At 44.2% G+C, this 24,000-nt stretch overlaps 2 protein-coding genes across 4 annotated transcripts in view; one reads left to right on the top strand and one right to left on the bottom strand.

The window, feature by feature from the left end:
* The window catches only part of ctnna2 (catenin (cadherin-associated protein), alpha 2), a 406,672-nt gene that overhangs the window by 109,289 nt on the left and 273,383 nt on the right, over window positions 1–24,000 (bottom strand). The gene's annotated exons all lie outside the window — the stretch shown is intronic.
* On the top strand, window positions 4,350–8,790 carry lrrtm1 (leucine rich repeat transmembrane neuronal 1). 2 transcript variants are annotated; one of them, XM_042088324.1, is made up of 2 exons: window positions 4,350–5,345; window positions 5,723–8,790. In XM_042088324.1, exon 2 carries the CDS (start codon window positions 5,780–5,782, stop codon window positions 7,262–7,264), a length of 1,485 nt encoding a protein of 494 aa, XP_041944258.1. In that variant the 5' UTR covers window positions 4,350–5,345; window positions 5,723–5,779; the 3' UTR covers window positions 7,265–8,790. The 2 variants fall into 2 exon arrangements, with proteins under 2 accessions (XP_041944258.1, XP_041944249.1); XM_042088315.1 differs by having other exon boundaries at window positions 4,350–4,834; window positions 5,059–8,790.

Below are 24,000 nucleotides of genomic sequence, written 5' to 3' on the forward strand. Positions count from 1 at the left end.
TCCCCACTCCAGACCACCACCACCACCAACGCAGTTCCTTAGTCAGTAATTACATGCCACAAAGGAGTCTGATTTGCAGATAGTAAATAAGGCCTACAGATCTGACCGTGAACTGAAAGGGTAGTCACTTTTTTACACATCTCTCCTATTAGGCTTCACATTCCTGACCACATCTAATTGATTTGGAGAGAATGATTATCCTGAACCATGATTTGTCAATGATTCACTTCCTCTTCGTTTATCACCCATTAGAGTCTCCCTTGGCTCAGTGGCCTAAGGTAAAGGGGTTAATGAGGGATGGACACTGTTTCCGCAAGGCAACTGTAATTCAATAGAATTGATACACAGACATGGATAACAGTTACAAAAAGTGAAGGGAATCGCAGTGCTAGTCAAGAAAGTGTCCATATTAGATTAGATTAGATCCTTTATTAATCCTTTAACAGGAAATTACAGAACAATATACAGTATATTACAGTAAACCCTGGCAAGCAAAGCTCAGAGCTGAAATGAATGAAAATTAAACTGGGATTTAATTAGCTGCACATTATCAGTGCGTGGCGTACCATAGCTATTCTCCACTCCTTTCTAAAAACCTTTGGTAGAAACTACAATACTGTTTTTGGAGCAAATTAAAGACAAGCACAAAAAGGGAAGGCTGGCTGGACAGACAAGGGTTAAACAAATATGTGGCCCCTTCTGACAGCCTTGCTGATCTAGATCAGTGGCACGGCGGTGATGTATGCCCCTGGATGGCCACTGCCAGACAGGGCAGCCATTTTAAGTCTCATCAAGTCGAGTACAGAACTCGCGTCCATTATGGTGTCAAGGGCACACATTACACTGGCAAGGCTACAGAACCAATGTGTGTCTGTGTGTATGTGTGTGTGTGTGTGTGTGTGTGTGTGTGTGTGTGTGTGTGTGTGTGTGTGTATGTGTGTGTGTGTGTTCAATAACAACCCGAACACTAATGGAGCAAAAATGCCATAAGTGAGATGTTTCCTAATCATCAGCCCCTTTTCCCACTAAATACAGGAGGAGTGTGTCACTGTGGTTAATAAATAAATAAATAAATAAATAAATAAATAATGTAGCAGAAAGTCTTAGTGAGGCCTAATAGGATATTGATTAAGCATATCCTGTGTAAACAAAAAAAATCTCCTAATTAATAATGTGTGCTAGCTAATTTCATGCTCCCTGCCTTGTCTAGTTTAAGTTAATAGCGTCGACACCGAAAACAAGTTGCTCCTCTTTGTTAGGGCAATGAAGATGGATTTTATGGAGACACAGACTGAGAAAGTGTGTCTGTCAACGACCCATTCGAAGCTCGGTACTCGAAACAAGTAAAAGTCCAAATGGCAAAAAATGGTGGGTGAATCAGAAAGACTGCTTAGAGAAAGTAAGCAAATAGTGAAATTGATGCAGGAGGACACGTGTCTTACAAAATCTGCCTGTGTCCCACAGGGCTGAAAAACACAAATCTCATCTCCTGGTCTAGGTCTGTACTCAGCAGTGATGACTAGGCCACCCACATCCCTAGCTCAGGGCCTGGATGAGAGTGTGACAGCACAGGCCCATAAAACAAGCAGGAAAAGCAAAACGCTCCCATGACTCATCTTCAAAAGCTCACTTACTTTCATTAGTTTCACAGGGCTGATTCCATCAGATTGAATTAATTTGTTTTGGCTTTTATTTCCACGTCCTGCTTTGCTTCTCAATGGCAATTACATTGTATGAATATATATTATTGCATTACATTGCTATATATATCTTTTTTTTTTAAATACAACTCTCTTGAGTCATACCTTTGAGTCATACAACACTTTTAATCATAATTGATTAATTAATAGACCTGTGCTCAAATTCATATTAAACTCGCACGTGTGTGTGTGTGTGTGTGTGTGTGTGTGTGTGTGTGTGTGTATGTGTGTTCTTTAGCATCATAAAGTGAGTAAAGTCACGAGTGAGAAAGTGTCAAAGACTCAATTTTGCAAAATCATGTCTGTTTCACTACATCTGAATGCCAGCAGTGAGAGAAAGTGAGCGTGAAAGAAACCAGGGGAGAGGAACAAGGAAACAGAACCAACACTGTAGACCTGACAGCAATCCCAGAATCCCCGGCTCCTTCCTAGTCTGTACCAGTAGGCCTACCTGTCAGCGCTGGGGTCTGGCTACCATCACCCGGTGTGCCCATCAGCTAAAGCTCTTAAAAGTGTAAACTGAAGAGCTGTCTACTTGCATATCATGCCATGCCTTGCAATTATGATGCTGCAGCCATTCATTACAGCAAGGATAGAAAAGTGCATCATTGTTGCATCTGTGATACATCATTTTTTTGAGACTCCCATCCGGGGCATGGCACTAATGTAGCTTGCGTTGTGTTGACACAGGTCAGCCTCGCCCCAGTCTGGACCCGCAAACTTGCAGCATCTCAGAATGGGAGGCTGACATGCTAGCAGGTAGGCTAAAACCATGTGGAGGGAGGTCTACAAACTGCACAATGCTCTACAGGTTGGAGACTATTACATACTGTATGCAACATTTTTGGCGTTGCATTCTGATCCTAATCTCTGAAAAGAAAAAGGCTCTGGACTCTCAAATGAAACATTATCAGACTATATCCCCTACCAGGCACTTCCTTATTTCCCTGAAAGCCAAATATTTTCCATTTACACTGCTAGGCTACTGAACAAGGCTAATGCTGTCCTTCATTGGCTGCTGGGAAGACTAATATCTCCACTATTATCCAGAGCATATGTATCATTCATATTAAAAAAAGAGAAAACAAAATAACAACAAACACTCAGTTATGAGTACAACACATTTCTGGGATGTGTTTATCTCGCCTGACCCCGCTTCCAACACTGGGCTAGATTAACCCCCACCTCTCTTGGTCAAACCAGTCCAGCAAACAGAAAGGTGGCAGAGGGCTTTCACTGGCCTGCCCTAGTAATCCACACTGACAATATTGTTAACACCCTTATTACCAACCAACGCATCAATTAAAGGGACAAACTTAGCAAACATTCATGTTTTTTTAAAAGCCCATTCTTTTGTTTGTTTTCCGATTCTATTCCACAGAGAGCTGAGCAGATAGGAGGCCGTTGTGGAAGTCAAGACATCTGTTGACTGAGAGAGGGACGCGCTATGGCAAGCCTGTTTGCTTCATGTGAGGGATCGTCACAGCTCATTGTCCTTGAAAATGATTCGGAATGGAATAACAGGCCTTCGGGAATCATGTCCACTGGGCCGAAGGGGAGTGCATCTCCTGAGCAGAATATTTATGTTACCCCAGCTAAGTGGCAACAGATGATATCTGTATTCAAACTACAATCTGTACACAGCCATTTACATGGCAGGGGAGTCACCATTATGAGAGGGACATTTTGCATTCAGGTCTTTTCTCTTGTTCAAGCAGTGCATGAAGCCTTTAAAAAACGGCAACACTGAAGAAGAAAGAAAAAAGGAAGAAAGAAAGATAGAAAGAAAGAAGGAAAGAGGCAGTGACAGTGAGCATTTAGCTGTGTTACCAACAAACTGCAATACCATATGGAACACACGGCTGTGGCCATGCTTTTTGAACTTCCTCTTATTCCTTAATGGAGCTAACAGTCTGATGAAGCTAAACTAGCAGGGCAAATGGAGCAGTTCACATCGCGAGCTCGGCTACAACACTGGACTGCAGCTAGACATTTCTCAACACAAAAACTATGTTTTTTTACATTCTACTCAAATCTCAAAATTCGTGGATACTATCTTCAGAGGAAAAATGAAGAAGTAAACAATTATAAGCCATTTGGAATATCAGTTGGCCAACAGATGAACAGTGAAATTCCCTGCATCATCTGAGTCACCTATGTGCCTACTTTAAATGTCTAGGAAACGAACAGGGTAGAGCCACTGAGATGGAACACATATGAGGCACTCTTCCAGTCATTAGAGAAATATTAATCTTTAATAATGAAGAAGCAGAATTCTGCAGGCAACATGGAAAGACACAGCAGATAGATGGCTTGGTTTAATTCATTAAAGCTGGCGAGGGGAGTGGAAAGAGAGAGAGATGGGGGGAGGGAAGAGAGAGAGAGAGATAGAGAGAGTGGAGGAGGAGGAAGTAAAGGGGTAGGAGGAAGAGAAGGAGGGGAGAGCCAGTTCTGTGCTCATTAAAACCCAGCTCTAAGCCCTGCCCCTTTTGAATATGAAAATATCCGAGCACTGAAGAGCAAATGTACAAGAGAGTGAGCGAGCAAGAGACACAGGGACAAACAGAGAGAGAGAGAGAGAGAGAGAGAGAGAGCAAGAGAGAGAAAGAGTGAGCGAGAGAAAGACAGAGTGAGAGAGCGTGAGAGAGAGAGAGCACAGGCTGAATTGTGAGTGGCTTACGACACTCAGTGAACAGAAGGTGCTCCTGCATGCTATGCCAGCACACTAGCCTGCTTGCACGGCACCACACTCCGCTCTCCTCTCCTCTCCTCTCCTTTCCTCTCCTCCGCACACTACGCCCCAGCCGCACCACTGTCTGCCTCAGTTCTCAGCAACAGCCTCCAGAGCCGGGAACAGACCAGATGCGTGTTGCTCCATCAGCAGCACGGCCAGCACCAGAGGGGCTTGACTGACCACATATTCAATCCTCAAACTGAATTTGGGATACTAAAAAAACGGCTGGTAATCAGTGATAACGAACAGAGAGTGTAGGGGGAGAAAAAAAGAGTGTGAGAGAAAAAAAAAGGAACCAAGGAGATCAAAGACCCTTGTTGAATCGAGGCTCTCTGAATGCATTTTTTTCTCCTCAAGACTGAGAATGCAATGACCCGCCTCACTGGATTAAACATCGCAGGTCAGTGATCACTTCATGCGACAGACGCTAATTTGTGTCGACACATCGGCAGAGTCTTTAGTTAAAAAGGGGGGAGGGCGAAGAAATTAAAGAGTTCTAAGAGGATTTTTTTTTTCTTTCTCTTCCTCTGTTTTTTTTTCTCCCCTCTCTCCTCTCCTTCTCTGCTCTCTCCCTCTCTCTCTCTCTCATGCTCTCTCCCTCTCCACCTCTGATCATCGCAACAGTCACTGCAGAGGATCGGAGAGAGGAGGAGGACAACGCTCATGCATGCAGCTAAGGGGAACTTGCACTTCCTACCAGTTTACTGAAAGCTACTTGGACTCCGTCGCTTTCTGCTTCTTTCACTCGAGGAGAACTAAGACATTGTAAGTCTGCCAGGATCTGCTGTCCGCTGAAAAAAGGGAGGGGGAGTCGAATTTGTTCCACACTGGGGTCTTTTTAAAATTCGCACATAATTAGTGTCTGCACAAAGGAAGCCGCTGAATAGGGGTTGTCAGCCTCTGGAATAAGGGTGAGTAGGAATCCTTTTATATGAGATTGTTTCCTGAAGAATACTTTTTTTTTAGAAAAAAATCCCCACCGCTCCCCCTCCTCCTTGCCACCTCTTCACTCGCATCTAACATGAGCAAAGTGACTTGTCCTCTGTCTCTCTTAATTCCTATCGTTCGGAGGGGGCAGGATTGCTCCTGTCAGTAAAGCACCATCAGTCACACCAAAAATCTATCAAAAATAGGGGGCAACAAGGAGAGAGCGTTCTGGCCTGGGGAGCTTACAAATCATGACGCACAAAACGATACAAATCTGAGACGTTTTCAATGGACTTTGTCTGGGATATATCTCAGGATATTCATGCTAATGGATTTCCTTCTAATTGGTCTGTACCTAAAGTGGCCGTTGAGGAAGCCCCCCGGGTTGCTACTGTGCTCGCTGGGTATTTTTCTGAAAATGGTTCCCTTGGTGGAGGGCTCTTGTCCGCGGCTGTGTCGCTGCGACAACAAACTCATCTACTGCGAGGGGCTTAACCTGACGGAGATCCCCCGCAACCTGAGCAGCGCTGTTGGCTTGTCCCTGCGGGAGAACAACATATCTGAGCTGCGGGAAGCCAACTTTGTCGGCCTGTCGCAGCTCACCTGGCTCTACCTGGATCACAACGGCATCCAGCTGGTCGAGGAGAATGCCTTCGAGCGGCTGCGTCGCATCAAGGAGCTGGACCTAAGCACCAACCGGATTGAGAGCCTGGCGAATGGCACGTTCAAACCTCTGCCCAACCTGCGCATCCTGGATTTATCCTACAACAGGCTGCAGGAGCTGGAGCCTGACCTTTTCCATGGCCTTAGGAAGCTAACCAATTTGCATCTGCGCTACAATGCCCTCAAGTTTGTCCCTGTGAGGATCTTCCAGGACTGCAGAAGCATGCAGTTCTTGGATCTGGGCTACAACCAGCTGCAGAGCCTGGCACGCAACTCGTTCGCCGGGCTGTTCAAACTGACTGAGCTGCATCTGGAGCACAATGAACTGGTGAAAATCAACCTGGCCCACTTTCCTCGACTCATCTCCCTGCGCACACTCTACATGCGCAACAACAAGGCCACCATTGTGGTCAACACTCTTGACTGGACCTGGCACTTCTTGGAGAAGATCGATTTCGCCGGCAACGAGATTGAGTACATTGAGCCGCACGTGTTCGAGAGCGTTCCCAACCTGAAAACACTCATGCTGGACGCCAACAAGCTCGCCTACTTGGACCAGCGGATCCTGGACTCGTGGGGCTCGCTGGACAGTATCATGCTCTCGGGGAACGAGTGGGAATGCAGTCGCAACGTCTGCGCCCTGGCCTCCTGGCTCAGCAGCTTCCGGGGTCAGCGCGACAGCGCCTTGCTCTGCTCCAGCCCGGACATCGCCCAGGGCGAGGACATCCTGGACGCCGTCTACGCCTTCCAGCTCTGCGAGGAAGGCGCCGACAGCACCACCCAGACCTTCACCATCACCCGCGGCGACCGGGCCGGTCCGGGCTACATCTACGAAGGCCCGACCCGCAGCACGTACAACCTCCAGGAGACGGAGGGCGGTGGCGTGGTGACCGGCACCTTCACTGTCACCCCGCCAGCCGAGGACCTGGACAGCACCATGCAGATCCAGAAGGTGGTGACAGGCACCATGGCCCTGATCTTCTCATTCCTCATCGTGGTGCTCATGCTCTACGTCTCCTGGAAGTGTTTCCCGGCCGGCGTGAGGCAGCTCCGCCAGTGCTTCACCAGCCAGCGCCGCAAGCAGAAGCAGAAGCAGACCATGCAACAGATGGCCACCATGTCCACACCGGAGTACTACGTCGACTACAAGCCCAACCACATCGAGGGGGCCCTGGTCATCATCAACGAGTATGGCACCTGCACCTGCCAGCAGCAACCCTCGCGGGAGTGCGAGGTGTGATGCGGCCGGCGGGCCCTCCGAGGGAGCACTGGAGGTTTTTGGTTCCCCTTTCTCCCACTGGGGGGGGGGGTGGGTGAGTTTCACTGGATTGATGTAGCTTGGACAAATCAGACAGCGCACTGCACCACGCTGCACTTGGCTGGAACAAAAGGATTGATGGATGAATGGATGGATGGATGGATGGCTAACTGGAGAAGAAGAATGGGGGTGTGGTGGCTGGAAAGTGGCAGCTCCTTGAGACTGAGAGACGGTGGATTTTACTGCTGACTTGTGATCAGTCTCTGCCTACTGAAGGACCTGTTGACTTGACGCAAAACAAAGCTTTGTGGAATTACGCCGTGGTGGAGAGGATATTTCAGCTTTAATGTGTCTTTCTAATTCAGGATATTCTAAAAAAACAACAACAACATTCTGACAAAAAAAAAAATAACTGGGGACATCCAGATGAAAAAACACTGTTTTTATTGTATTAATGACAAGGAAAGGGGGGGGGGGGGGGGGGGGGGGGTGGAGAATATAAAAAAAATCAAGTGAGGAGATTTGAAAAGAATAAAAAAAGAACAAAAACACAGAGTCTGTATAAAATATGTTATAAAAGCAGAAATGCAAGAGTGGGGGAAATGCAAGAAGCTATCCTATTTGTTTTGTAAACTAAAAAAAATGATGATGTTTAAATAAATGAATTGCTATTCACCATAAAGCTGTCTGCAGAGGCATTGGGAAGACACAGGTGATGTGGTGGAGGATGTAATGTCTGGTCTCTAGTGGCCGTAGCCAGCTAGGAAATGAACACGGGGAAGAGTGATGGCATCACATCATTCAAAACGCAGAGCCTAAATCAGATGTTGAGATCTCACTTTCTTTCTACCTTACTATACACATTATTTTTTGTTTATCTGTGAGGAATAATCATTGTGCTGGCTTGCCCTTTTGCTGTTGTGGTTTGCATTTTTATTCTCCTCTCATTTCTGAACAGATAAGGGAAGAAACAACTGTGAAAATAGAACACAATGCACTGAGATGGCATACTTCACATCAGCTAATTTGAAGATATTGTGCGCCATCAAAATAAACTAAAATAAGGATATGATACCTTGCGCCATGCCTTGACTATTTGTTTTTTAAGACTGAGCTATCATGTCAGGGGCTCTATGTGAAGAGTGAGAACAGTCAAGTTGGTACAAATATTTAGCCTTAAACGGTAAAATAAAAATGAATTTGAAATTGAAAGGATTTATAATTTATATGCCTTCTCAAAGCAACTGCTGTGCAACTGGGGAGGAAAACCCAGATGCTAAAACACATTTCAATGTAATTATGGAATATATTCTTTAAAATACAAGCATATTTTTCTGTATTATTTCCTGCTCTGGTTGTTCATTGTGTGGCTGGCTGTGTGCACAGATGGTGTTTCTAGATTCCTTTGAAATGTGTTTGAAAACATGATGCATGGATGGGGATGAGGTGAGAGGAGAGAAGAGCAGAGGAAAAGAGAGGAAAGGAGAGGAGAGGGGAAGAGAGGAGGAGTAGAGAGAAGAGGAGAGGAGAGGGAGAGGAGATGAGAGGAGAAGAGAGATGAGGAGAGGAGGAGAGAGGAGAGTAGAAGAGAGGAGAGGTGAGAGGAAGAGAGGAGAGAGGAAGAGAGGAGAAGAGAGGAGAGGAGAGAAAAAGGGCTCACAGCAGCAGTCAGCAGTGGCTAGCAGAGGCAGCAGTGGTGAAACAGCATCAGCGTTGGAAGGTGCAGGGTGCTCTCTAGTGTCCTAGCACCAGCATAAGAGACATCAGGAGCTGGTGGAGCCACAGCAGCAGCAGCAGACAGAGAGCCCACTGGCCCGGCCCTATGGCCAGGATTGGAACATCCTGCTTTTGCTTCAGCACCAGCTGCACCAATGGTGCCATAAAATGCTGCTGCAGCTGGATGGGTCGCAGTGTGTCAGACCATATTGCCTGCTGAACAGAGGGGCTAGCTCCTGACTATTCCTAGCAGAAATGTGTAGGGGGTATGTGATTTTGCAAATGTTTTTCACTCTGGATGACAATATTGACAATGTGGATATGAAGTGTGTGTGTGTGTGCGTGTGTGTGTGTGTGTGTGTGTGTGTGTGTGTGTGTGTGTGCAAATGAAAGTGAGAACAGTTTGTCAGATTAAGTATTTTAAAGAAACTATTTACTTTTGTACACATAAAAAGAAATATCAACTGTTTGCATGTCCTTCAGAGTTGAAAGAAGACTGTTTGAAGGCATTTCTACAGCTATTTACCTGCTAAAGACAACACATCCAAAGCAAATGAATAAAAGCATATCATTGAAGACGTGTACAGTATAGACTCAACTCTGTTTGCTTCACTACCTCTGCTCCACGACAGGTGTAGAACACAGGCCAAACAGATTGCGGTGATGATACCATATGCCTGAATGGAAAAACACTGGAAACGCATGTATTGAAATGTATTTTCCTTCTGCAAAAACCAACCAACAGCGCTCTTTCCTCATTTTAGGTTAAAAAAAAAATAGCTGCAGAAATGTTCTTCTGCATGATCTCTCTTTCAATGAGGTTGGCTGGGTTATGAAACAAACAGCTTGTATGAATAATATGCATATATGGCTTCAGTGAACACAACAGCTACAAATAGCAAAGGGAGATGGAGCGGCAATCTCATTTGCCTATTTCTCCTAACACTCCTCTCTGTAACAATGATTGAATTTTCTTTCAAGATAGCCTCTCCAAGCATGGAGCTATGCGGTCTATATATAGGCGTGCTGGTTTGTGTGCATAAATATTACATGATACTCAACACTACAGCACTGTTGGCAGCTTCAGTGATTTTGTAGACGGTCGATGGAGAGGGGGGGGGGGGCAAGATGCTGAAGCCATTGTCCCAGTGTGACACTTGCTTAATTCTCTCTTTCTCTCTCTCTCTCTCTCCCTCTCTTACCTATCTCTCTCTCTCTCTCTCCATGACCTCATATATCTCCACACTTGTTAGTTATTCAGGAATGGGGAAGTTATTGTCCCAGCAGTGTTTATTATTTCCACAATTATCTCAGATTATTAATGCCATGATTGATGAGGCTGGGGTGAAATCAATAGAGGCAGCCATTAAATCAGCTGCACCAATTAGACATTCATTTGGCTCTTTTACATTTTTAAGATGTGCACCAACTTGAGGAGGGAAAATGGCTGCTTTATTTATAGGTATCTTTTATTGATGTGTGGGATAATTAGAGACTAGTGGAGCAGGTTGGCCTTGTTCCTCAGATGGGGCCCAGAGCTGGTGCACACACTGTTCCCTAATGCTTTTGATGTGCTATATGGACATGGTGTGTGTGTGTGTGTGTGTGTGTGTGTGTGTGTGTGTGTGTGTGTGTGTGTGTGTGTGTGTGTGTGTGTGTGTGTGTGTGTGTGTGTGTGTGCGTGTGTGTGTGCGTGGTGTGTATGTGTGTATTCATGAGAGACTGACACCAAAAAGTGGAACGTGAATTGCTGTGACAGACTGTTAGAAGTCTGTGAGTACATCTCTTCAGTCCTCAGCATATCCACTCCACCCTGACAGCTGCTGGGCAAAAGCACAATGTCCGCAGCCTAACAGACAACCATACTTACAGCATATACAACCCGGTCTACACCCCACAGCAGCCCACACTTGGTTAACAAGGGCAGAGTGCTTAACCTCTGTCTGTTATACATCACTTTGGCATTAAGCTGTGGCACTGTGGCCAGCTGAAGTCAGCTGCATCACAGCCCAGAGCACTCCCGCCCCACGCCTCTAACTAATTCATGCAGTCCCAGAGAGGATGAACGCCACTCATCAACCTTCCTCGGAGGCCGCAGAGGTGCGAAGATGACTGGTCCCTGTTATAAACACGTCCTACAACAGCGACCACTATATTGCACTCTGAATGCTCTCCTGTTGGTCATTCTGTAAAGGAAACGACGCTCTAATGCTTGGAATTGAATTGTATATATTTTTAATTGTAATTATATATTTTATATAGCATATGAAGTATACCATATTTCATATCATAGGTATTTTTCACTTTCTCTCCACAAATCTACTGTGTAGGTTTCATTAAAATACACTCATTAAAATGCAGTGTAGGTTTCATTAAAATACACCTACTTAGGTGTGCCATTATGTGCATGATTCAGCTGCTCACACAGTGAGCAGCGCATGATAACGGCACCTACAGTATCATGCATTATGTAGTGGTCTCTCGTGGCTTGTACGTTTCTCCTGACTATATCATACATGGGTGACACTGAACTATCAACACAGGCAAGTGGAACCTTCTGCTTAAGGGGGCTATCTGGAGCTCCTCAAGCTTCAGGCTATCTTAAACACTTCCATTGACTTGCATTGTACACATGTTAAAAAGTGATATCACAAGAGAGTTGGTTTGCGTGCTATCTTTACTGGATATATGGGCAACACAGAGACAGACATTCTGCCAAAACAGTTGTTTCTTCACATTCTGTTGTGTGACATTTCTGGGTAATTCTTAAAGATTTGAAAAAAAAAAAAAAACCTTTAATTGGTCTAGTGTAGAAAGAAAAAAAGACAGAGGAAATACCTCAACATTCCCAGCATACACCTCTGCCTTCATGAGCAGAGGTCAGCGGGAGCCAGCCGTGCCATGGCCCCCGGAGACCCCCAACGAGCGGAGACGGAGTGGAGCGGATGCCACAGTGACACGGTGGACCCTTCTCCATTAAGGATTCTTGTGGCTGCGCTCCGTGCTTAACAAATGAATTAACCTTGCCTCTTTTGAGTGGTATTGATTAGCTGCACTAGAGCCATTCAGTGTGCCACCAGCGTGTATAATAAAGCAGGAGAAGTACACCCACTCATAATCAGATCTGCGGCCAAATCTGAGGCTGCGGGACTCCAGGGCCTGCAAGGGCTGCAATAATGAGTGGGTGCCATCCATAAGGATGTGTTTGTGTGTTTCTGTGTGAGAGGGTTTGTGTGTGTGTGTGTGAGAGGGTTTGTGTGTGTGTGTTTATGTGTGTGTGTGTGTGTGAGAGAGAGAGAGAGAGAGAGAGAGAGAGAGAGAGAGAGAGAGAGAGAGAAGGCATGGGTAGCTGTGTGGCATGATCAATTTTCATCTTGCCGCCAGAGGATTATCCGTCTCCTGCTGAACAGTCTGCTCAGTGTGCCGCGCAGGCTTACACTTATATTCTCTTTAGTGCAACATCCACGCCGCCATTTTCACATTCGCTACATACTGTATGGCTCTACATATGCACAGGACCGCACTTACGCATGCATGTTAGTCATACTGCACTGTGCTTGGATTAGCATGCTTTCACAAGGGTTCCTCCTATTCTGTCTTGTCGCTAGTCCATCACCCACACATTTATTTCCATTGTCCCCTACAACGATGGTGGTGGTTAAACACATTACATGGCACAGACAGAAGAGACAGCAGCACAGACAAATATTATGAACAAAGACATGGCGTGTTGAAAAGATGTGTATGACTCTATAAGCCTTTTGTCTATTTAAAAAGCTACACATTTAAAAACAAATGAGGATATTTAGAGTGCTTATTCTGGGAATGACTTATGTTCAAGCTCTGTAAAGTGCCTCAAGACATATGGTGCTATATAAATACGATTGAATTGGATTGATATGTCAATTTAAGGAACACAATCTAATGGGCCATATAATGGTTTACTACATGATGACTAAATGTATGTAAACTTTACAGTAATGGGTACGTCTAATAATTGCCTGTCTGTAATAATAGCATAAATAGTAGCACAAAATGGCTACCAAACACAGTTTCAGCACCACTATAAAGCTATCATTACTTTGGCCTACTTGTGTAGTGTTGTTATATCAGTGATGTTTCCGTCACAGACAGTTAACTCAACAACATAAACGAGATCAACGCCAAGAACAAATCTGGTGCTGGTGGGAACTGGGACCTTTGGGACAATTGGGTTATTCTCCATTCTGCATGTAGCCTGAAACTGCTTGCTTGCTGTGTTTAATGTCCAAACTGAATGACACATTTAGTAAGCTAGTTCACTGCATTCTATTGTCAGTTAGTAATGTTTTGGCAATTTTGGCTGATTTCATACACTGCAAGGTCTCAAATTAGTGGATTCAGTCATTACATTCACACAGAGAAAGAAAAATACAGTGTGTGTGAGAGAGAGAGAGAGAAACAGAGAGGGATGGAGAAAGACAGAGAGGGGGAGAGACAGAGAGAGTGAGAGAGAGAGAGGGAGGGATGGTGGGAGACAGAAAGAGAGAGAGGAAGAGAGAGAGGGATGGAGAAAGACAGAGAGGGGGAGAGACAGAGAGAGTGAGAGAGAGAGAGGGAGGGATGGTGGGAGACAGAAAGAGAGAGAGGAAGAGAGAGAGGGATGGAAAGAGACAGAGAGGGGGAGTAGTAGTAAGAGAGTGAGATGAGCTGTTCTAAAAGCCTGTGTTTGAAAACAGCAGGAGGTTAGTGCACCCAACACAAATGAAATCTCCTGCATTGCTTTGCAGTACATCTCCCAGACAAACCATCAGTACAAACATGGCAACTGGGAAGAAGGCATGCATGCCTAAGGGAGATCAATATCACTTTTTCATTCGGTGACACACCGATACAGATATAGACATGTATAGACATGTATAAACATACACTCAAACACACACACACACACACACACACACACACACACACACACACATATACGCACGCACCCACACACACACACACACACACACACACATATACAGAGAGAGAGAGAGAGAGAGAGAGAGAGAGAGAGAGAGAGAGAGAGAGAGAGAGAGAGAGAGAGAGAGAGAGAGAGAGCATGTGAAGATCGAGATGGAGATTCTGCAGTGAGAGTCAGCATATGGCCTCAGGGTTCACATGTGATGCTTTTAAACTTCATTTGCTGACATCACACTTGCACTACGGATGTTTTTCCATACATAGTGATGTGATGGAGGTGCCAGGAAGCACCTGCTTCAGTCCACAGCACCGTTCAACATACCGCCATCCTCTACCTGAAGATGTCATTATATAAGGACACAGACAATTCCAACAGAGGCTTCTTACATGAGCCCTTAAGGCAACCTAGAGAGCCAGAGAAGGCAGAAAACTGTTTGAAGAAAAACAGCAGCAGGCTGAGCACACAAAAGCAGCCGCAGGGGTGAAATCAAGTGTATCAGTTGGGTCTACTGCACTTGTGTTGCATGCCAATGCAAATTATTCAGCAACAGTTTGCACTGGGGTAATTTATGATATAGGGGATATATGTAACCGGCTTCCTGCAGAGCCAATTTCATACAGGAGCGATGGTAAAGTATAAACATATTATTGGAGATTAAATATTCCACTTACACCACATGGAAAACACTTTATGCACACACACACACACACACACACACACACACACACACACACACACAAACACACACACACACACACACACACACACACACACACACACACACACACACACACACACACACACACACAATAATAAAAAAGAGTCACATAAACAAGAAAATGACCTACAGTTAGCTGAAGGAGAACATAAGCTCAAAGCATGATTCAAAATCAGCCATTTTGTCAGTAAGGAAGGGTCTCTGCGCTTCTGTTGTTTAGCGACAATCCGATGCAACCAGGCCAGGACAGATACTTTAGAGAGAAGGAGAGACGCCGGTGCTTGTGATGTTTTGCACCTTTTAGTAAAGAATAAAGAAAATTAAGAAGACATCTGAGCTGCACCGGCGTCTCTCCTTAGCCATGTTGTCCTTAGACAACACATACACAAGCAAACTACCTGAGAACATGAAATGTCCAACAATACATGAAAGCCCACACACACACACACACACACACACACACACACACACACACACACACAAAACGCCAGGCAACTCATAAACAGGGCAGAATATATGAATATCCAAATAAGCGCAACACCTGTTCGCTCTGCTCCGCACGCGCTCTGTTGGGCTGCACTCTGATTGTGCTGAGCCTCTGTACTGAGCGCTGACCCACCAACCGCTGACCCTACAGATAGGGATGCCAAAGGGCTGTGGCTAAGAGAAAACTAACGCTTGTGATAGTGTATCCCCCCACGGTGGGAAGATGTAAATATGCAAATGGCAGGTGGTTGGAGAATACAGTGCACTAACACCTCACAGCACAGATGGAAAATAGAATTACAGAGCTCACAGGTTTTCTGTGCACGATGACATGCTGTAAGGTTTGGACTTCAACTTGCACTGGTGCAGAAAACATCAAATTAATAGACAACTAGTGGAAACACTTGGTGGGCCAACATAAGTCACTGTCACAATACAAGAGGCGGAAAAGGAAACAACTTGTTTGGCTAACAGCAAAGCCCATTTAGTCCACTGCTACACAATGTGAACCACACACTGGGGACCATGGCCAGCAGAGCTTTGCTTCTCACTCGAGGCAAACAGGGCCAAGTCCTAGCTTAACAGAATCTAATGAGGGCTGGCCTAAAGAGAGGCTTATTTAGTTACTGTCACAGCAGATGGGCGTTAGCCCATACAAAATGGACTGCATTCATCATTCACTGCTTATCAGATCACTGTCAGGAGGGATAAAGACAGACGCTCAATTTCCACACTCGCCTCACTCGCCGCCGGTTTATAAAAGGGGGGTTATTGGGATCTTTCCAGTGGCCGGCAAGTCCAAGAGACTGCCCTGCTCTACCCCTGTCACTACCCATCAGGGCTTAGTCCTGGGAGTACTGGTAGCAGGCAGCGCGGGGGGAGCGAGCTGATGGGCAACTCAATAAAAGGCCCCTCGTGCAGACAGCCATCACGCCGCTGACCCTGCCAGCCATATGAGGCCACCCTCATATCAGCTCAACTGCATATTGAGTTTTCCACTGCCAGGAAATCACACTTTAAAAAGGGTAAAGAAAGACAGGAGTGGGGAAAATAAAACAGCACACACAACACTTACCTGACATCACAAGGGCAAAGGTGAGAAGAGGGCGTCCGGCATATGGGGACAGCATGGGGAGAGAGAGAGAGAGAGAGAGAGAGAGAGAGAGAGAGAGAGAGAGAGAGAGACATAATTAGGCACATAATTCACTGATACATCCCTTGTCTGTTGTTATGTCCATGTCTTATACCTGTATGTTCAATGTATGTAATAATTGCTTTGGCAATACAAATGTCTAACTATTTGTCATGCCAATAAAGCACTTTTGAATTGAATTGAATTGAGAGAGAGAGAGAGAGAGAGAGAGAGACAGAGAGAGACAGAGAGAGAGAGAGAGTGAGTCGGTACAGTGGGTTAACTGGCGGACATGGGAGTGTGTGTGTGTGAGTGTGAATATATGTGTGTGTGTGTGTGTGTGTGTGTGTGTGTGTGTGTGTACTGTATGTATGAGGATTTGTGCTGGGGGCAGGGGAAGCGAAGTGTCCAGACGTACTGTAAGAGAGGTGGTTGTGTAGGAGGCCTGCGTGGGCTGTGCTGGTGAAGCAGATGGACCGTTTCAGGCAGAACCCTAACTACCCTCGCAGAACAGAGGCCACGTGTGTAGGAGATAGACATGAAACCACAATAGGGGCACAAATGCTAACGGATACACACATAGACTGAGAGAGAGAGAGAGAGAGAGAGAGAGAGAGAGAGAGAGAGAGAGAGAGAGAGAGAGAGAGAGAGAGAGAGAGAGAGAGAGAGAGAGATTGGCTATGTAAGTAAGGTTTTAGTCCTGGGTATGCAGAGAAAAACAACATTTGTGTTCTTTTCACTTCCTTGTTTTCAATACGGTCTTTGTCACTTTCAAAATGGCTGCAATGGACAGAAAAGCTGTTTTGTTTGTGTGTGTATGTGTGTGTGTGTGTGTGTGTGAGTGTGTGTGTGTGTGTGTGTGTGTTTGTGTGTGTGAGTGTTTGTGTGTGGGTGTGTGTGTGTGTGTGTGTGTGTGTTTGTGGTTGTGTGTCCTTTGTCCTTTCCTCCCTCTTTTTGGACAGCTACGCGTCCGACATAGTTGCCGGGGCTCTTGACAGAGTGAGATGGAGGAGCTTGCCAGTGTGTGTCCTCTGTAAGTGGGCTGATTACATTCACCGCATTCCGCGTCGATTTATGAATACATGCTCAGCCAGGAGAGGGCAGCTCCCAGCCCAGAATAATGGGGAGTCAAAAGATCTTTATTTCGCTCCCAAATTCTCCCATCCTTTACAAACAAACAAACAGTGAAATGCAGGCAAGCGCCGGCCTCGGAGAAGTATGGTGACTCACATCAAAACATTTCAGTCGCTCTGCCACCGAGCGAGCTTTGTGTGGCATGCCAATGCAGTGGCAAGGCACGTGCATTGTCTCATGATGTTCTGGGGGAGACCTTGGGACCTCCCAAATATAAAGAATGTCAGTTTCACCCACCACACAACCAGCGATAATCTCCACATAGCCAAGTCACTGTGGCTTTACACTGAGAATAAATGTCTTCTTCTTCCACGTTCAATTTGCTTTGAGGAGATAACATTTCCTCTCTAGACCAAACATTTCCAAACTGCTTCCTTGCAGAATCAGAGGAACAACTGAACAGTAACTCTACTGGTGGCCCAATGCTTTGTTTAGATACATCCTTCACTAAGGACTTCAGACTTGTATTGACATGGCAAAAGGTAAAGTAAACACTCACCATCACTCCCCACACTCCTCCTCTTCCAAAAAAAATAAAATAAATAAAAATAGGTTATATCAAAACATCTAACTGTAATATTTCCAAAATCAAACTAATTTATGCCAATACTTTTTAAATCAGCAACTCTGTAATCTCACTGTCAGATCGAATACCTGTCAATTCACACCAATAATAAATAGCACTCTATGCCTGGCCTAGTGAGACTATATTCTCATTAAAATAATGCAAGTTTCAACCATGAAGACTAAGAAGATAGGTTCAGGTAAGCCTCACTTGAGCAAACCACCTTCTCTCTCATTCTCTCTCTCTGTGTATCTCTTTCTCTCTCTCTCTCGCTCCTAAAAGCCCACATGCAGAAAGGTGGGGGGCAAGGTGCTCACTGAGCCATGAGACTCCATTATGATACACAGAGTCCACGCAGAGGGAAGTCTCAAAGCTAATCTGTCAGAGAAATAGACTGAGGGGAAACATAGGGAGGACTTAATGACACTACACACAACACTACACGGAGTCGAAAGCAGACACACACATTTCCAACGTGAAGAGTTGAGAGCTTTCCACCCACAGCTGATATCTTTTTTCTGCCTTTGGCATATTGTTCAATGCTATATTGTGTTTCTTCATTTTTATGTGTTATGTGGTATGTAATGCCTTGTTTTTGCCTTGCTACAAATGTGTGTGTGTGTGTGTGTGTACAGTATGCGTGTGTGTGTGTGTGCGTGCGTGTGTGTGTGTGTGTGTGTGTGTGTGTGTGTGTGTCACTACAGCAGAGATGTTCTCAATGCAGGCCTTTGTGTGAGCTGCTAGGCCTAAACCACTGGCTGGGGCATCTGTTTTCGGGGCGGGAGGAGAGGAGCACCACTTAACCATCCTCGCTCTGACATTTAGAGACTTCAGAGCATGACACTGATCATGATGAATGGACCCACAGTCCACACAAAGGCGCCCCATGCCACAGCACAGAGCCTGTAGAGAGCCCCAAACAGTGAGACCTAAAAACGAGGTGTTGGAGAACAATTGCTACTTTAATATAAACTCATTAGGAAACTAGCGTATGCATGCAACCTCTGATATTCTCTAGGTGGCTAGAGTAGTGTGGAGCCTTGGTGGAACAGGAAATACTCCATACCCAGAGCTAAGCAATCCAACATGGGGAATAAACCAAGATACGTTTTAAGACATGATCTATCTAATGTACACATCTACCCTGTCCCCTCTCAAAATGTTCTATTTTGTAACTTAGTGAACACGTTATCAAAAATATTTTTATTAATGCGTACCATAGCATTAATTCCTGCAGGTGCCTCTGGCCCCTAATGTTCCTTCTTTCACTCATGCAACAGCATTGAAAAGGAAACAAACTGCACACAAACGTGTACACGTGCGTAGGCATGGACATACAGTGCCTATAAAAAGTTTTCAGCCCCATGCTAAAGTTGACTAAAAAGAGGAATCATCATTTGGAAATGGATCTTAATTTTTTTTAAAATAAGGGAAAATCCAAAAACCAATTTTCTTTGTGAATGAATAATGTATCGTAAATAAATAAATGTTCTTCATTAAAATACAGGGTGCATAAGTATTCATACCCCTATGTTAAACCTATGTTGAATTCCCATAGAGGCAGGCAGAATTTTATTTTTAAGGCCAGTTATTTCATGGATCCAGGGTACTATACATCCTGATAAAGTTCCCTTGGCCAAAGGAACTTTATCAGGATGTATAGTACGCCCGGACTCGAACCTGCAAACAGCAGCACCTCGGATCGGGAGGCGAGCGTGCTGACAGTTGAGCTAAAAGCTCAGGCTACCATCTGGCATGCCAGCAGCACTCTTCGGTCGGGGAGTGAGGTTTACTAACATTCCACACGCACAGCTACGCTAGCTGGCATCCGTTACATGTATCGTAAATATGCTAATTACCAACCATTTCGTTTGAAAATTCTAAAACAACGATGTTTTTTAATACTTCAAAATAACATTTGATAAATGAACCTTACATTTTTCAGTAGCCATAGGTGTGCAGATTTGAACAAAATCTAGTTCTAGTGGTTCTTACGAGGCTTTTACTGCCTGAAATATCCGATTTTGTTTACCACGCTCGGAGTCTATTCCCAACCTTTCTCACGGCACATCAATGGTTAGCCCGAGAATTCTCGTCGCAAAATAAAATTTCACTGGAGCTCCAAGCAAGCCAATGTACGCAGCCTTACAACACAGTTTACAGCTCTTCGAGTCACTGTAAAATATAATTTTTGGTACATAGCTAATTTAGATACACTTATGGTGTGGGTGCTTGCGTTTCTTTAGGAATCCACCATCTTGGTTTGTATAGAAATGAATATTAAGTGACACATACATGTAAGAGGTTGGAAATACGGGACGGTTGGTAAATATGTGATGTTCCGATATATACTGCACATGCAAACATTTGTGTTTTGTATTGGTTGTTTCTATTCTATTCTGCTACATGCTGCATGGAAGGCCCTTTAGACATAAACATTGATTTGGTGTTGATTTCTGATGGGAAAGATCCATGCCATGGGAACCTACTCCATACCTGCTGACAGGAACACAAGCTGCTGCCGTGGCTGTACTCTGGCTGTACTGCTGCAGTAGTGGCCAGCTGAACCAAACCAAACCGCATTAATCTTGCTAGCAAAGCCTCCATCTCAAGGGAGGGCGGAGAACTTTTAATTTGAAAAGGAAACCTAGACGGTAGGGCAATTGAGTCTGTCATAGCTGGCAATAAATCACGCTAGATCTCACCAGCCAACTGCCCTGACCAGCCAGCAACTCTGAGGGGGGGAATATGGGCAACAGTCTTAAGTAAGAGGCATAGAGCTATATGTACAGCACACACACACACACACACACACACACACACACACACACACACACACACATATACATATACAGTACTGTGCAAAAGTTTTAAGCACACTGTAGCCCGAGCAGGGTCCAGAAAATGAAATCAGCAGAAAACGTGAAAAACTTTGTTATATAAAAATTAGTCAAAAAATGCACCTAAACGTGCACACAACACAACATATCCACCTACACATACCTAAGAGCACATAGACACTTTCCACAGTTCTCTCCTCTTAAAGCCCTGCAATAATTTCAGTTAGCTCCTCCCCTGACCACAGTCAGGTGTACCCAATGATCTACCTGCTGGCCCCACTCTGAATGAGCACAATCAATCAAATGGTATAGCACTATGGTGTGATGTAGGGCTGCCAAAACCATTAGATTGGCTGTTTTAGCAATGCTATGATGACCATATATGTTGATTTCTCATTGTCTTTAGTATTATTCAACCAGAAGATAGAGGGAATATATATATATATATATATATATATATAAAAAACTATGCATTTCTATTTTCAAAGAGCCTTTACGAGGCAAGCTGACACTTGAAGAGGGTCAGCGAAGAGGTACAGTGTGTTACAGGTGGCACCTCCACTGTCAGTTTTAGGGTAAGCCACGGTCAAGTCAGCAACTGATATCGAGACCCCCATCATAGCTGGATCTACCAGCAGCTTCTGGCAGGCCAGGCATGAGAATGAAATTGGACTGGTATCAGAACAAAAACAACATTTTATGTTATTATGTGTACAAAAAATGACATTTTATGTGCATTTAAATACTGTATACAAATTTCCTGTGTTCTCTGGTCATATTCTTATTAAGGGTGAGAGTGAAAAGAAAAATGCAAGTGCAAGACATTGTACAGAACTTCAGTGCATGAATGGAATGAGCAGGGCCTTGGACCATTGTGGACAATCACCCCATGGATCAACAGAATCAACACAGAGGCAGAATAGAGGTAGAGAGAGGAAGGCAGAAGAGAAAGCCACAATTTAATCCTCCACAAGACTACAATGTAGGAGATATGGCAAATGCGTCCAACATGACAATTTCATGAAAAAATGACTTTAGATTGGATTGTTCTTTCTGCACATCCTCAGGAGACACAATTTCAATCTACACACATAAAGAGGCATACAGTGAAGGCAACAAGATGATTCACTGCAATATACAATCTCTCTCTCTCTCATAGATTCAATTAAATTCACTATGCACAGAGAATCACAGGCTCAGTCCCTGCCTCAGTCATTGTAAGCGCCTCTGATTGATTAATCACCACTATGTGGATACTGTTTTTAGAATTGATTTAGATTAAGTGTTAGTTAGTATAATTTGTATTTTAGTATATTTAGCATATTCTTTATCTTCTACTGTCCTTTTTGCTTAGTTGTGTTTTTATATTATATACTTTAATTACTCTTTCTGCTGTTAAAGAATGTGTTTGTGTTGTCTGTATGCTGCTGAGACCTTGAATTTCCCCTGGGGATCAATAAAGTATCTATCTATCTATCTATCTATCTATATACAATCTCTCTCTCTCATAGATTCAATTCATTTGGCGATGTGCAGACCGAGTAACTAACCAGAACTAACCGTCTCAATTACCTGAATATGAGTTCAAGGCAATCAGAGAGAAGTCTCCCCCACCTCCCCTCCAAATGGCATGGAAATAGATTAAAATTCATCAGTCAATCAGTCCTTTTAATAAGGAAACCATCCCCACAGTGTGCACACACACACACACACACACACACACACACACACACACACACACACACACACACAGTGTACAAGGACACACACACACAGTGTGCAATGACACACACACCTTCACACACATGTACACACAAAGAAATTAAATGAAAGTCATCCATTAAAGGCAGCTATAATTCGATGGCTATGTTTGAAAAAAATAATAACAAATCACTAATGTATTTGATAACACGTCTCCCTGACCCACAAATTGCACATGAAACTGACTCACTTGTCATGGCTTTTGTGTACATAAATGCTTACATGTCTGAGCTAACAATATGCCTACTTTGAAATTAAATTATGTTTAATGATGAAATTACGTGACATACGTGAACAAGTGTCATTTGTGCTTCATTTGCAAATGGTTTATTTAACTTGTAGAGAGCCATTTCTGTTGCCAGGTACCAAAGCTACAATCAACATTTTCATGTTTCTTAGTTCTTTTTTCTTTTCTTTTTTTAATACTGCAGAGGTCCACGACTCAGAAGCATTCATGTTTTGTTTTGTTTTTTTACGCGTCTCATAAAGGCATTAACAGGGAACCAAAGATCCCGTAAAAAATGTTTTTCAAAACATATAATACATCATGCTTTCCTCTGCTACTGTAATAGGACTTCTACACGAATCCACACAATAAATGCAATAGTTAGTGGATAGAAAAACCCAGAGAAAGATCCATTAACTGATTCATATTTCATGCAATAGTTGTGAAAGGAAGAGGGTGTTTTGCAACACCAAGCAAAAAGTAAAGGCTGTAGATATGCATTGTTTGCTAATTGCTTCTTAGGCTTGAAGCAACATTATTAGGTCACAGACTCCACAAACACTATCAACTGAAATACCAATAATGTGCACCAAAGGGAACAAGCACACACACAAACACACACACAAGCACACCCACAAACACACACACAAACACACACACAGGGGCGACTGCAGGAATGAATGCTATGGTACGCACGCCCACCTACAGACCCCCCTTGAGTTAGTGAATTAACATTGAGTGGTGATAACCAGCAACTATAGATAGTAAAAGAAAACAAATTCTGTAATTGTTGTGTGCATATTGTTGCGTTGCGTGCGTACATGCGTAAGTTGATTTTGATAACGTGTTTACAAACTTGTGAATAGTTAATGGTTAATGGTTACAGTTAATGGGATACTGTGCAGAGTTGGGAAGTTATGGTAGGCCATATTGGTGTGAATACACACACATAAGGGAAATTATCTCTCGTTGTTAAGTAGCCTGATGGTACGCACAGCGCGTACGGCCTGCAGGCGTGCCTGCAGACACACACACACACACACACAGACACACACCAATATGGTCAACAGACTCTGTAGACACTGTGAATTCCAAGAGTGTGCAGCAGTTTCTGATATACAGTAGTAAGCACTAGCTTGCCCCATTCTGTTTCCACGGCTACCAGAAATTTCACAGAGAGCTTGGTTAGGCGTTG

This window comes from Alosa sapidissima, chromosome 1 (genome assembly GCF_018492685.1).
Source record: "Alosa sapidissima isolate fAloSap1 chromosome 1, fAloSap1.pri, whole genome shotgun sequence".
In the NCBI taxonomy this organism is placed as follows: domain Eukaryota; kingdom Metazoa; phylum Chordata; class Actinopteri; order Clupeiformes; family Clupeidae; genus Alosa; species Alosa sapidissima.